The sequence below is a fragment of the Rousettus aegyptiacus genome, unplaced genomic scaffold (genome assembly GCF_014176215.1).
Source record: "Rousettus aegyptiacus isolate mRouAeg1 unplaced genomic scaffold, mRouAeg1.p scaffold_m13_p_1, whole genome shotgun sequence".
NCBI classification, from domain to species: Eukaryota; Metazoa; Chordata; class Mammalia; order Chiroptera; family Pteropodidae; genus Rousettus; species Rousettus aegyptiacus.
Window position 1 is genome coordinate 126,676,716 of NW_023416284.1, and position 14,519 is coordinate 126,691,234.

Sequence of the window (14,519 nt, forward strand, 5' to 3'; positions counted from 1 at the left end):
GAGTAGACTTCTGAAAGTGTAAACTGGCTTCTCAACTGTAGGATAAAGTTAAAACAGATGAGCTAAAAAAGAAAACATTCAGTGTATGAGCAAAATTAAAAAAAAAAAAATACAGAGGACACAAGACTTGCTTGTAAAAGATTTCCAAAGTAAAATAAGGCCTAAAGTCAAAGACCAAATTAGTGTGTGGTTGTAAATAAGTTGTAACAACGTATTTAAAAATCTCCGACTGATTTAAAGTAAAGTCTAATAGATCATATAGCCTAGATAAAAGGAACTCAGCCCACAGCTCTCTGATATGCCAACCAATGTAGGAAGAAGGTCTGTTTTAAAAAGAATTGTGAGTTGGGAGTGAGGGAGCATTTATATATTGGAGTGGACTATAATGTGATACACAGAAAGCACTCCCAAAATTTAAGGATGCCGTAATATGTGGATTAATTGGGACAGAGACACTTCAAAATGAAAATACTTCTCTGGGTCCCCAACTTCCCACAAGAAGGAAGCAGGCTGAGAAAACTAATCAGCTGCCATATGGCTATTTCTTATAGAAAAGGAAGGATATCTCAGAGGACAGCCAAGAGCCCAGAGAGCAGAGCCAGAAGCCTGTGAATACAGAATCACTCTAAGGCAACAGGACTAGGCCCTTTTCAAAGAACATGCCCTACCCGCAACATGGCCTGGCAACACGTGTCCAATGGGAATTCAAAATTGCTATGAACCATTTCAAGCCACAAAATTCCAATTCATTGCATTTTGAATGTGAGTGTTGATTGTGCTTTTTCTGTCCCTGTCTCACCCTTGTATGTTTAATACCTGAGAACAATAAGAGGATCCACACCAAGGAGCAAAACACAAGAAGCTGCATTTGCATCTAGACCTGATTTAGATGACAGGATTCTGAACTTGGACCTGCTGTTATTGACGTAAAACTTTTAGAAACCTAAGATGGAGATAAGCATATTTTACATGTGGAATATGAACAATTTGTGAAGGATAAGAATCTATATTGAGAAACGCCAAGCTATCTCAAGTATCCTAGCCTCCCTTGCCAGAAAATCATAAACATTAGTAAAACTGTAATTGTTTTAAGTCACTAAGTTGGGAGGTGGTTTAGTAGAGACAAATGATATGTTTTTACAGGTGTGGTGATGTTGTTAAGAAGTCTAAGTCATTCAAATCATCTCTATTGGGCTTTTTTTTAAGCCAACAAATTATAGTCTGGTTCACACCTGTTGTCCTAGTGTAATTATTAATAGCATCTGCTCTCATTGTGAAAGTGTCTTGGTTTGGCCAATACATTATGTGATGATCCTACTTATAATGTACTACATGACAATGAGTTAAGGCTTTCTGGCTAGCTCAAAGTTAACATATTTAATCATGTGAAAACATTTCAGGTGAAATGTAAAGTCTGAAACTGAGTGTTGTTGTAAAGCTCAGCTGTTCCTCAAGGCCTAAAACCTTTAAACAATCTACTGGCAGGCTTCTGAACAGCTGAGGTTAAAATACCAGTAAACTATTCATGGCTGCCAGAATTAAAATACTTTCTCCATGTCTGGAATATATTTGGACTTCTAAAATGTGAATTAAGAAAGAACACAATTGAAAAAAGAGGTCACATGTTTCCTCTTCTCTTTTCTTTCATTCTTTCCCAGGCTAATAATTAAAGTATATATCATAAAGCAGACGAAGTAAAATGAAGAGTTAATTATGAAGATTTACGAACAAGATTAAGCTTCTGAATTAAATCAAGAAGTTATAAAATTCTCCCAATCATAGTGTCTGTCAAAATTTCCTGTTTGTTTTTAAAAATTTCATGATAATTGGGGCTTGAATAATGAGTGCATTCTTGGAGATTTGACTGACGATAATAACTACAAAAAGCAATTTAACAAGATCACCCGGTTTTTAAAATGGCTCCATAGACCAAACAGCCTAGTACAGAGGTGATATTAACTTACTGGACTCAAAGCTTTTTATGGCCTTGAGTAAACAATAAATCTTTGCTAGAAACTAAATAAAAGACTTGGTATTAAACAAATGCTTAAAAATGGTTATACCTTCTTTAGTAAGAAGTGTGACATGTAATGCAGGTGGTATCTTTGAAGACTTATGAAGACATAGCATGAAAGAAAAGGATTAGAAGAAAAACAGCAAAAGCATATGGAACTATAAAAGAGTTCAAAAAGGATATAAAAAGAGTATACATTTATAAATTATCTTAGCACTATCTCGACTCTGAAACCTTGGGAACCTTTATTTGAAGCATTCATTTATTTGAAGCAAACAGTAATCATTATTAACCCTCCCTTTGTCTCTCACATTTCTTTTTTTTCTAATCTGAAGTTTCTGACAATTAAAAACTATTTTCTTAATATTTTAAGTTTTTACCATTAGGAAAGCAATACTTACTATTAAAAAAAATTGAGTGCACTGTGAAGAAAAATGAAAAATAAAGAACGCTAATAATATTTACTCATTCGGAACTACCCACCACCATTCCCTTGATACATATCCTTCTAGGTCCATTAGTTTATGTCTATGCATATATAATATTATCTGTCCAATTTGCTGATGGACAGAGAGGAGGGGGGTCAGGGGATGGAAGAATGGAGTAAAAGGTTAAAGAAGTACAAATTAGTAGTTGATAGTTGGTCATGGGGATGGGGAGCACAGCAGAGGGAATGCAGTTAGCATTAATATGATGGCTAGGTAGAGGGCCAGGGGAGGGAGGGAGCAATTGGGGGTATCGTTTTATGAACTATTCATCTAACCAATGTATTGTATACTTGAAACTAATTTAAATAAAATAAATTTAAAATATACATATTATCTATCCAAATGTGAGACAATATCATAGACTTTCATAACAGTTTTTCACATAGAAATATAATGTGAAGTTTTCATGTCAATAGGTGAACATTTTTAAAACTTGTGATCTATTTTGGAACTCTGCTCTTCAAAGGATGAATAAACTAACATTCTCCCCTCGTGATATATAATACGTATGTCTATTTTGTTGCTTACAAATGTTGAACAGCATATAACATTAGTAGAGCAAACTATTGTTCCTATTGCAAATGAAACTATTTTTGTTAAATTACAAGTAAATGGGAATGCTGTTGAGCTTTTAATGTTTATTTCATAAGAAGCCACTTTACTGAAAGCTCTAATTTGGTCGTGGCATTTTTTTCATTGATTTTCTTGGGCTTTAAAAATTACCTATAAACATTGATGAACATATCACCTATAACAAAATGATAATTTTGTCTTTTCCTGTCTGCCAGATATATGCCATTTGTATTTTTTTGGCCTTTTGCACAGGCTAGTACTTTCTGAACAATGAAAAAGAGTATAGTAGTGATAACAGCAGATTCCAAAACTCATTAAAAGAATGCCTTCAATGTATCACTATTAACTATAATGTTGCTAATGGTTCAGACAGTTTTTGACATTAAAAATATTTTTCAAAATTCAATTTGCCAATACTTTATGAAGGATTTTTGTTTCTACATCTATATTAATGTAAGCTTTACTAAGTGCTTATAGAATGCCATTCACGATTCTAAACACTAAGTGTATTAAATCATGAGAATGCTATAATGTAGGTTCTCATTTTACATAAAGAAACTGAAACACAGAAGAGTTGAATAACTTTTTCAAAATTACACAGCTAGGAACATGGGTAAATATATGAATAATTAGGTATTTCTTGTTATGTGCCATTTTTTACAAGTTTAGAGAACAAAGTTATATTCTTTTTCATAAAATGAAATGTGAAGCTGTCAATTTTAATATGCTCTGGATCAGTCTATATAGTAGAGGAACTACATGTCCTGAAAACTTTAAATAAACCCACAATCCTATCTTAGTTTAAAACTAAACTACTTAACTTTAAAATTTAGACCTAATTTTCTTTTTGTGCACTTACTTCTGATATTTTTGTCTATAGTTTGCATGGACTCTGGTGATATGGTTCAACTATTCTGGATAGGGCCTAATTATTTTATCTAGCGGCCAGGGTCCAAAACTAACAGTCATAGGATTGAGGCTGGCCATGCCAGAAAACTAATCATATGATTTGGGGTGGGGAACCTTGGGTCATGTGGTATCAGTCAAACTGGTGACTGATTTCACATATGCAATCAATTATGCCTAGGTAATGAAATCCCAATAAAATTTCTAAACATTGGGGAATATATCAATCTCACACATTAATACCAGAAGGTAATGTGTCTTGACTCCAGAGAGGGAAAAAAAAAAAGCTTCACATTTAGAACTCTACAAGACTGCCCTTTGCATTTTCTTCCTTTGGCTGATTTCAGTAAGTAGCCCATCCCTGTAATACAACATAATTGTGATTAAATAGTTTTCAGTGAGATCTATGAGTTTCTGTATCAAATTATCAAGTCTAAGAGTACTTTGAGGAACCCCCTCAAACTTGCATTTGGCATCAGAAATGAGAGCAGTTTGGGGACCATGTCCTCAAACTTTGTAGTTTGGCTAACTTCAGGTATAGCCAAACTAGATAAAGGAACAAAAAATTTACTCTCACTTTAGAACAAGAACTCTTGCTGATCATTTTTTAATATAGATGTTCACAATTATATATCTTAAATATGATTTTAGAAAAGGTAAGTTATAAGTAGACAGCAGTGCTATACAGTTAGAGACTAAGAGTATATTATAACTGGCAGAGAAATGGTTTGCTAACTGACCTTAATGGTTTGTCAAATGTCCCTATCAAAGCATTTAATGTGTGTTGAAACTAGTTACATATGTATGTCCAATTCTAGAGCATTTGGCTGGCAAGATCTTAAGTTATTTATTCTGTTATTACCTGGCCTTTACTTAGGACTCAACAGATACTAGGTACTCAACATTTGTCTAACTCAATTAAATCTACATAATAGATTATGAAGAGTTTTAGAAATGTTTCTCAGGCTAAAAAGATATTCTCCAGTGATCTGTCAAAGAATTAAAATTCCATCACTCACTTAATTATTTTTCCCCTAATATCTCTAAAAGTCCACTGGCAGTAAGCAAAAATCTCCAGAAATAACACATAGTAGCACTTTAACAACAGATTCATTTAGATAATCAGATTGTTTTCTAATTTAGCATCTTAAATAAAAATCTTTGAAATGTAGTAAGCACTAGACATGTTTAATGAAAAAAGAATTTAAAAAGCTAAATCTACAGCAAGGTAAAGAATGTGATGATAGACAGAGATGAGTTTTGCAGGCTAAGGTAGGCTAAAGGACAGAAATGGAATAACATAAAAGCACTGAATATCAAGAGAAAAGGAATACCAAATGAATATGAGAAAATTCAAGACAACTGGTGAATTTGACAACTTTAAGATGCTCAGAAAATCTAATATTTTCTATAACTAATACTATCTATCAATGAAACAGTCCCAGTGTTTCATTGTACATGTACAACTTCATGTCCACATTATATAGACAATCTCAATAGAAGGCCCAAGTTTAAAACTAAATTCTTAAATTTTGCATGCCTGTTTCATCACTCCTCTTCATCTCTATCTAGAATTTTTAAGATGTTTTACAGATTTTGTGATTTTTAAACTTTGATTTTGATGTAATTTATCACAGAAGAATGTTTTAAAATATATGAAAAAATAAAGAGGAAATTTTAATGTTCAATCTATATGCCTAATTTTAGGATAATTGTTTTAAGAAGTCAGTTTTGATAATTTCTAAATTATTTCTATTAGTATTGAAAAAAATGCTAGATAAAAATGTGTTTTTATCAAAACGTATCCTTTTATAAAGTTTGAACGAGCACTTACGTATTATGCAGGAAGTTAAATGTCACGACTTTGTATAGGTTAAAGAACAAGAAAACTGTTCAAGTTACTATTAGAAGAGAACAAGAAAAACAACTATAAAAACTATTTATTGAAAGTATCAAGGTCTTATTTAGTGATGAATCTATTTTGGACCTAGGTCTGAAATTTGTATGTAATTTTTAAAAACCCCATCCTTAACTGATCATTATCTTTCATCACTATTTCAGAAAATTCTACCTTTAACTTCAGGTATTTTTCACCCATAAGTAATCCTAAATATTAGCAATAAAGGGTGAGCAAAATTATATGACTTTAAGATTATAAAATATTATTGCACGGTGAGAAAAACTAAACTCTAAATCATCTACCTAAGGTTCAATACAGACTTTTAGAAGATTTCAGACTGACTAAACTTAATCTCCTTTGGGATTAGTTCCTGTGTACTATGAAAATAATAACTAAATAAAACTAAGATACCCTAAAGTAAAATATAAACTCTATAGAATAATGGTATAAATACTCATTGAAGGTTAATGCAACACTAAAGAAGCTGGTAAAGATTGATAATGTTATAGAGAAGGGAAAATGAAAAGAGAACAACTTTCTTATAAGAGTTGGTGGATATGTTTGAGGGAAGAGGGAGAACGGCCAGAAAAAAATGACTAATCACTATGCTATATACCTGAAATTAACATAAAATAATATTAATCAACTATAATTGAAAAAATTTTTTAAATTTAAATTAAAAAAAAACATAGAATAGGATTATTTCAACTACATGCATATATAAATTTAATAAAAATCAAAATTTAAAAAAAGCTACGGAAGGAAAGAGCAAATTAAGTCAAAAGTAAAAGAAATTCAATAAAGGTAAAAGTAGAAGTCAATAAAATACAAAAACAGACCAAAAAAATGACTTTCACAAAGTTCCTAGAATAAGTTCAAAACACAAGAATCAGTGCTATCTTTTAAAGGTGAAAAGCTTTTTATAAACTTAAATCGTTTACCTCATTTTCTGTTCCCACATCCAGAGTGACAGGCAGACATTCTTGAGGATTCATCCCTCCACAGGCTGTATACAGGGCCAATTTACCCACAGGGATGCCCATGCCATTACAGCCAAGGTCTCCCAAGCCAAGAATACGCTCTCCATCAGTCACCACAATCGCCTAGGAGAAAAATTAAAAATATCTATTCAAGATGTTCACGAATCCTGGAGCACAGTCCCTGGTCTCCATTTATGAAGTTAATATTATGTAATGAAATACTAAGCTGTCAAAAAACAAATTGAATATACAAGGAAAAGATTTTATGTGATCATACATGAAAAGAACAGGGAGAATAAATTTGACATATACATTTTATGTTGTGTTAAAAATACACATATGTGATTAATCTGGTTGTTGAAAAAAGAAGAGAGGATATGCACATAAAGATTTAAACAACTCAAATAACTCAGTCTTCAATCAAGAGAAGCAGTGAGAAGAGGACAGGGAAATAAGAACTCAATTTGAGAACTAAAGTGAAATAGAGCAGCTTTAAAACTATATCCACTTTGAAGACAACTGTAGGTGTTCATAGTTACGTAATACATGATAGCTGAGTAGCCTCCAAATGTTCTGATCTTTGGGTTATGCATCCTGGCACCATCAACCTATTTTCACAATGCTGACCCATCTTCTTTAACTCTTATAACTACTTGATATTGTTCTACCACCTTTGAAATATGCCCCATAGTTCTACTTTTCTTACCTGATAAGTCTTCATTAGATCTAATAAATTTTGTTCAGTTTATTTCTAGTCACCTTAAATATCTATGAAGTACACATTTTAATCCTGCAGATATTTTAATTCTATGTAATTTAACATCTTTATTGAAATTATATATCTAACATCTTTATTCTGTGATTCATGGCCATTACGTGAACTTAAGCAAAACCAATCTTGTGAATTCGATTTTCTACTTTCTGCTACACCAGTCATATCCACACAGTCTTAGAAAAATATCAGTTATTTAACCCTAAACTGATGAATTACAGCTTCTGTTTCTTATTTGTAAAATGGGAATAATAAATGTATTTTTCAGAGTAGCTGCATAATCACAGGATCCAACTCCGTTTCTACTCACTACTATACACCAGCATCTAGCATAGCATTTGGCACATAGTAAATAATCAATAAATATTAGTTAATTGAATGAATAGATAGTTCAATGACATGAAATCATGATGTACAAAGAACTACAACAGTACTTGGTACAAATTTTCAAAAAATTCTAGCTATTAATATTATTATCATCAGGACTAATGTAGAGAGTCTCAGCATTTTAGAAGTAAAGGAAAATTTAAAGTACATTCGGTCCAACCCTCTTATTTTATAGATTAGGAGACTGAAGATCAGAGAACTGAAATAATTTGCCTAAGGTGATTTACCTGTTTTATATCAAAGAACCAGAACCCAAGTATATTAGCTCCTAGTACAGTGTTTTTCTACCATACTACACTACAAAGCACATTTTAAAACCTATTTTTGAGCTATTTTCATTTAATTTTCTGTTCACCTACATTATGGAGCTCTAAAAAAAACTGCTTTAAAAGTAAATACATTTGAAAGGTGGATGAAAATTATTTTTGCATATTTTGCAGATTCTGTAAATATTTGTAGTTTTCCATGTCTAATTGCAAATGGACAATACCATTCTGCTGTTTTGGAAGAGGCAACTTGATACCATTGGGTTAGTTGGCTCTGATTTAAGAAAATACACAGAAAAACAGAAAAATATAACATTGCTTTTTAAATGAAATTAAAGCCAATTTTCAAAGTCCAAATATTTCAAATATATTCAATAGACATTTTTTATTGTGCTATTACACAGAGATACTCTTATTTATCATTGATAATGTATACTTTTGTGAATGTGTTCCTTAAAGTCCAGTTGGCCTGCATATATTTTTAAACATTTTTATAACATATTTTAGATGGAGAACAACACTGTCATATAATTTAGTTATGATCTGAATAATAATTCATATAATGCTTTCCAGGTTTCATTAAAAATATTTAAACCCAGAGAGTTGCTATTTATAATTTTCATTAGCTTCACTTTTTTTGAAAAAGAGGTTTAAAATAACAGTATTTTTATTTATTTTCAGTAGCATATCTAAGTTATACTAAATATATGTCTTGAATATAAAGTCAATGAAAAGTATTATTCTTTTTTGTTTCTTCATAAATTTTATTCCCTAAACTCTCCTCTCATCCCGAGCTATTAATTATATAAATATACCATGGATGTGACAGTTGTTTAAGTAATTTTTAAACTGTTTTGAGGCAGTTGGTATTTTAGCTCAATTTGTGCCTTGTTACAAATGTACACTAATAGCATCAATTCACAAACAATTCAACATTAAAGAGTAGATTTTACCATTAAGCATAATGTTGGCTGAGGGTGTGTCAAGGTACTTTCGTTCTATACCAATTTTGTAAAGAGTAGATTTTAATAGTGAAGAAATCCTCTGAAATAAAAATTTGTCATATATGCGATTTATCACTAAATTAACATTCCTTTGCTTTTGTTAACCACTGAAGCTCCTGCTTAAGAAAAATACAGTGATTTCTTTATATGTGAAATCTAAAAAGCAAAATAGACGAACAAACTCATAGATGCAAATAACGCTATGATGGTTGCCAGATGGAAGTGAGGTTGGGGGATGGATGAAAAAAGGGAGGAAATTAGAATATACAAATTTCCAGTTATAAAAATAGTCATGAGAATGCAGGGTTCAGCATTGGGAATATAGTCAATAATATTGCAATAACTATGTATGGTGTCAGGTGGGTGCTGGACTTAACAGGGTAATCACTTTGTAAGTTGTATAGTCTAATCACTATGTTGCATACCTGAGATCAATATAATATTGAATGTCAACTGCAAATGAAAAATAAAAAATTTTTAAAAAGAAAGCAGTCATATGTTTTCTATGATAATTAATTCACAAGAGTAGAATTCTCTCAGTAAGATAACCACATGATGTTTGTGTATCAGAAATTAAATCTTCATCGAACTATATCAATTATTTTCGTGGAATTATCTGAATAAAGACGTTCTGTATAAACTATACAGGGGTTCTGAACATATATTCTCTCTCTCTCTCTCTCTCTATTACTCACATATGTCCTGACTTCGCTTCTTTTCTTTTCCTGGGGCCTATACTTCTGTTGAAGCCTACCTAGATGCAGAATTTTTGCCTCCTTTCTTCTCTGTTGAACTTTCTTCAAATATTACTTATATAAAGTACTTCCTCGTTTAATTGTGACATTGTTTTTCAAGTATAAATCCCTCTATGAATTTCGAGATCTTTCAAAATAATTTGATCCCCTTTTATTTAAGCAGCCTTAATTACACTGCATTTCAATATTTAGCTTTAGTTGGGTCAGCCGACTTCTTTATTGCACAAGAACATATCATTCTCTTTTTGATCTTGATACCTACATTCATTATGCTCCCTTCTTAGGACAGTATCTTCTCTTTCTAATTATCGAAGGCTAGATTCAAGTTCCAATGTGGCTAGAAAAATGTCTTAACTGTTCTAGCCTTCTTTGAATGATAATCTCTAAGTGAATGAATATGACTTTATACCAGACAGTTTAATTATACAATGTCTAATAACTGACTGCCTTTGTTTTGTGTATGCTTTGAGCTACATTTATGTTTCACTATTCCATTACATAAACAGTGGCCATTTTTTAAGTGCCTGCTATGTGCCAGACACTATGCTAGGCATTTTAAATAACAGTAGGTATAGTCAGGGTCAGGAATATCAGTAAAGACTCAGTATTAAGAATTAAAATGATAACAGTAGGCTATTAATGAAGTTAGTTAGCTAGTGGAAGGAACATGAAGCAAGGGAGAGCTCATTGCTTAGCCATTATGATTACAGAGATATTAATTAGATCTCTCTACCTCAGAACTATTTCCTATATTGACTCATTCTTAAAATCTTCTCTAGAGTACTGATTAAATGTAAGTATCCTTCTTCTTAGTGGATTAGACATTTATATTTCATAGAACTAGTACATTTTTACAGTAGTTCCTAAGGACAGGATCTGCAGACAGTGCAGTCTACCTGGTGGGAGAAAAGTTGAGAGAGCAACTTAGGTGGAAAAAGTAAAAAAACTGGGAAGGTTGGAAATAGTGAAAAACATTTTGCATTACAAGTTTGCCTAACTTGGGCCTTAAAGAGCAGAGTGGACCAATTCTAGCCATAACTGCTCAAACAGAAAAGATCATTAAGGGTGTCACATTTCAGAAGTGATAGCTGAATCACCTTTATGTCAAAAAAAAGGGCATCGATTTATTCAATATTAATCTTAAAAGACACCACAAAGTTGCTGGGCACCTAACAGAAAGGAAAAGGGGAGCCATGGAGGGGACAAGTACATCTCACTTTCCTTAGACAAGGAAGGTGGTATAGCGGCACCATGTTTTAGGACACAGGCTCTGAAGTCTGAATTCAATTCCCACCACCACCATGTACTGCTGTGTAACCCAATGTGTAACCTGTGCTTTCCTTTCCTCACTGAATTATTATGATAATTATAAGAGTTATTAGTCGTAGTGTCTCAGATGAAAACAAATTATCAGATAATATTGTTATTTTACTTTCATTAGTTCACTCTGAGAGAAGTCAGATGAGCTACTTAAAGTCACAATGATGAAGAAAATTAACATATTTATTTTGCCTGCCTGGATTCCTCTTAGTGGATGAATAAACACAGAAAATATGGAAATGGAGTTTGCTTAAAGAAATTCAGAAACTATTTCAATATTTATTCAACATTTACCATCACTTACAATGAATAAAGAAATTAGATAAAAATAATGGGGAAAGTTGGTATCTAAATGCATCAGAATAAAATTAATCCACTATGAAAAAATCAAAGGAATATAAATTAGGTGACATTCACTAGAAAAGCTAGTGAATGCTACCTAATGTCATGAAAATTACCAATATGTTATAGGACATGGAAAAGAACAAATCTGTCATAATGAGAAAATTTGATGACTTACCTTGATAACGTCTTCCGGCCACGCATCAAGAACTGAAGCAATATGCCCTCGATCATGGATACTAATAAAGAGACCTCTGAGAGAAAAAAGGGATAGTTTTAATTTACAACAGACTTATCAAACTGTCATAAACATTTAAAATATTTTTCAAATCAGTTTGAGATATACCCTTTTTTATGAAACAAGTGAAAATTATTTTCATAAACAAGTAAGGGATAGGAATCTTGTCTAAGTAAAGGGGAAATTAATTTGAACAATGTATTGATATCTACAATAAAGGTACATTCTTCTTATATTACATATTCTTAAATATTTTTAATTAAATAATTAATTATTAATAATAATTAAATAATTAATTCATTATTTTTATAGATAATTTAAATAGCATTAAATAGCATTATCGATAATTCCACTTATAGATTCATTTGGTCTTTATTAAATATTTGTAAAAGCTCTTTGAAAAACAGTATGAAAGAAATATAAACAGGAATTTTCAGTGTACATTACATTATTGAATATTAACAGTGTGCAGATAACATGTATTGGAATTAGCTAAAGTGACTGATAATGCTGGGCAGTCCTTTCATGTGGAAATTACTTGATTCTTTGATTTGTGGTCTTAGTTGCTATTTGCAAATCTTATTTAGGCTGTCAACTGAAGTCTTTAATGGTGCTTGTCCCTTTCCGTCATTTCTTATGAAAGCCTAACAATTAACTTTAAAAACTAAAATAAAAATTTCTTAATTTCTTAACCTCACTTAAAAGTTTCATTTTAGCATTGTTAAATATAACTCAAATATAGATAACCACATATGACAAATGTGCAGTTTAATGAACTCTTATAAGGCAACCACCCTTCTATATAATATCCTTCCACACATTTTCTCCCAATCAAAGCCCTGCCCTCCTAAGAGCCACTCTCTTGACTTTCATGGTATCTATCATTTCCTTAATTTATAGTTTTATCTTCTGAATAACAAACCATTCCTAGGCAACACTGTTTAATTTGTCTGGTAAAGTTTCCCAAAATCTGGATTTTGCTGATTGCATTTCTATAGTACAGATTAACATATTAATCTTTACTCTGTATTTCTCAGGAAATTGGTCATTGAATCTAAAGGCTTAATTGGATTCATTTTCAACTTTTTTACAAAATACTTCATGGTTTGGTGCTATCAGAAGATGCATAACATCTTTGTAGTCCTTTTGTGATTTTAGCAGCTGCTGATGCTTAATATCTAAATTTATTAAGTCATTGGGGGTTCAAAATGGTGATATTCCAATTCTAGCAATCATTATTTATTAGCGGAACACTTCTTTAAAGAGATATTTCACCACACCTATTGTTTGGTTACCCAATGGTAAAGTTGATATAAGAAAAGGATAAATGCTGATTCTTCCTCTTTACTTATTGGTTTTTAAAATAAAGAGCTCATTTGCTAGATCCTTCAAGAGTTTCCACTAATTGTGTGTGTGTGTGTGTGTGTGTGTGTGTTTTGAATCAGTATGAACTCATGATTTAAACATATTTTGTGTCTTAATCCATCACAGTTACTTTCTTTATTGAAACTCGAATTACTCCATTTTTAGTCAGTTTGAAGGCTCTTCACTTTGGCCCCTGGGCTGTACACTGCCCAAAGTTAAATTTTCTTCCATCGCATATATTTTACCCCCTTTACCCTTACATACTTTGGTCCATTTTTTAATTGAGTTATTTCTCTTAGTGTTGAGTTTTAAGAGTTCTTTGTATGTTTCGAATAATAATCCCTTATTGTATATGTATTTTACAAATGTTTTCTCCCAGTATGTGGCTTGTCCTTCCTTTCTCTTGACAGTGTCTTTTGTAGAGGAGAAATTTTTAATTGTAATGAAGTCCAGCTTATTCATTATTTCTTTCATTGATTGTGCCATTGGTATTGTATCTAAAAAGTCATTGCCATAACCAAGGTCATGTAGATTTTCTCCTATGTTATCTTCCAGGAGTTTCATAGTTTTGTGTTTTACATTTAGGTTTGCGATCTACTCCTAAAATTATCCCATCTCCAAGCTACACCATCATCTTCTCTACTGGATCATTCTTATTACCTGCGCTAATATTATCCACCTTTTGAAAAGACTGAATTTCATCTCCTACTCTCCTCTCCTTCATAGAAAAACCCTTCGAAGATGTGTATTTTCTTATTGTCTCCATTTCCTTATCTCCCATTCTCTCTTTCATCTATTAATAGGGCTCTTCTCCCTCACTTTTACACAGAAACAACTCTTAACAAAGTCACTGATGACTAGCACCTGCTAAAAGCAAAGGACAACCCTTGACTCTTGTCTTATCTGACTTCACAACTGCGTTAGACATGGCTTCAAATATCTGTTCATACTGATGACTCTCAAATGTCTATCTTCAAATCAGATCACTCCCTTGAGCTCCAACTATAAATCTAACTACCTACTTAGTTCTGCTAATCATTCAGGCCTCAATTCATCTAGTTCCTCAGACAGGTCTTCTTTGATAACAGCAGTCAAAGCACCTCTACCCTAAAATTTTTATCATCTTCATAATACTGATAAGTATCTGAAATTACCTTATTTTTTCTATTTATTGCCTATCTCCGTCCTGCCACCACTCCCAATACACAG

The 14,519-nt window shown here is 32.0% G+C and overlaps 1 protein-coding gene across 1 annotated transcript in view; it reads right to left on the minus strand.

Moving 5' to 3' along the window:
* The window catches only part of ME1 (malic enzyme 1), a 143,274-nt gene that overhangs the window by 75,325 nt on the left and 53,430 nt on the right, over positions 1-14,519 (minus strand). The window contains exons 4-5 of the mRNA XM_016118648.2: positions 11,886-11,961; positions 6,823-6,984 (exon numbers count right to left, since the gene is read on the minus strand). Coding sequence (XP_015974134.2) covers positions 6,823-6,984; positions 11,886-11,961 — 238 coding nt within the window. The remainder of the gene's footprint in view (positions 1-6,822; positions 6,985-11,885; positions 11,962-14,519) is intronic.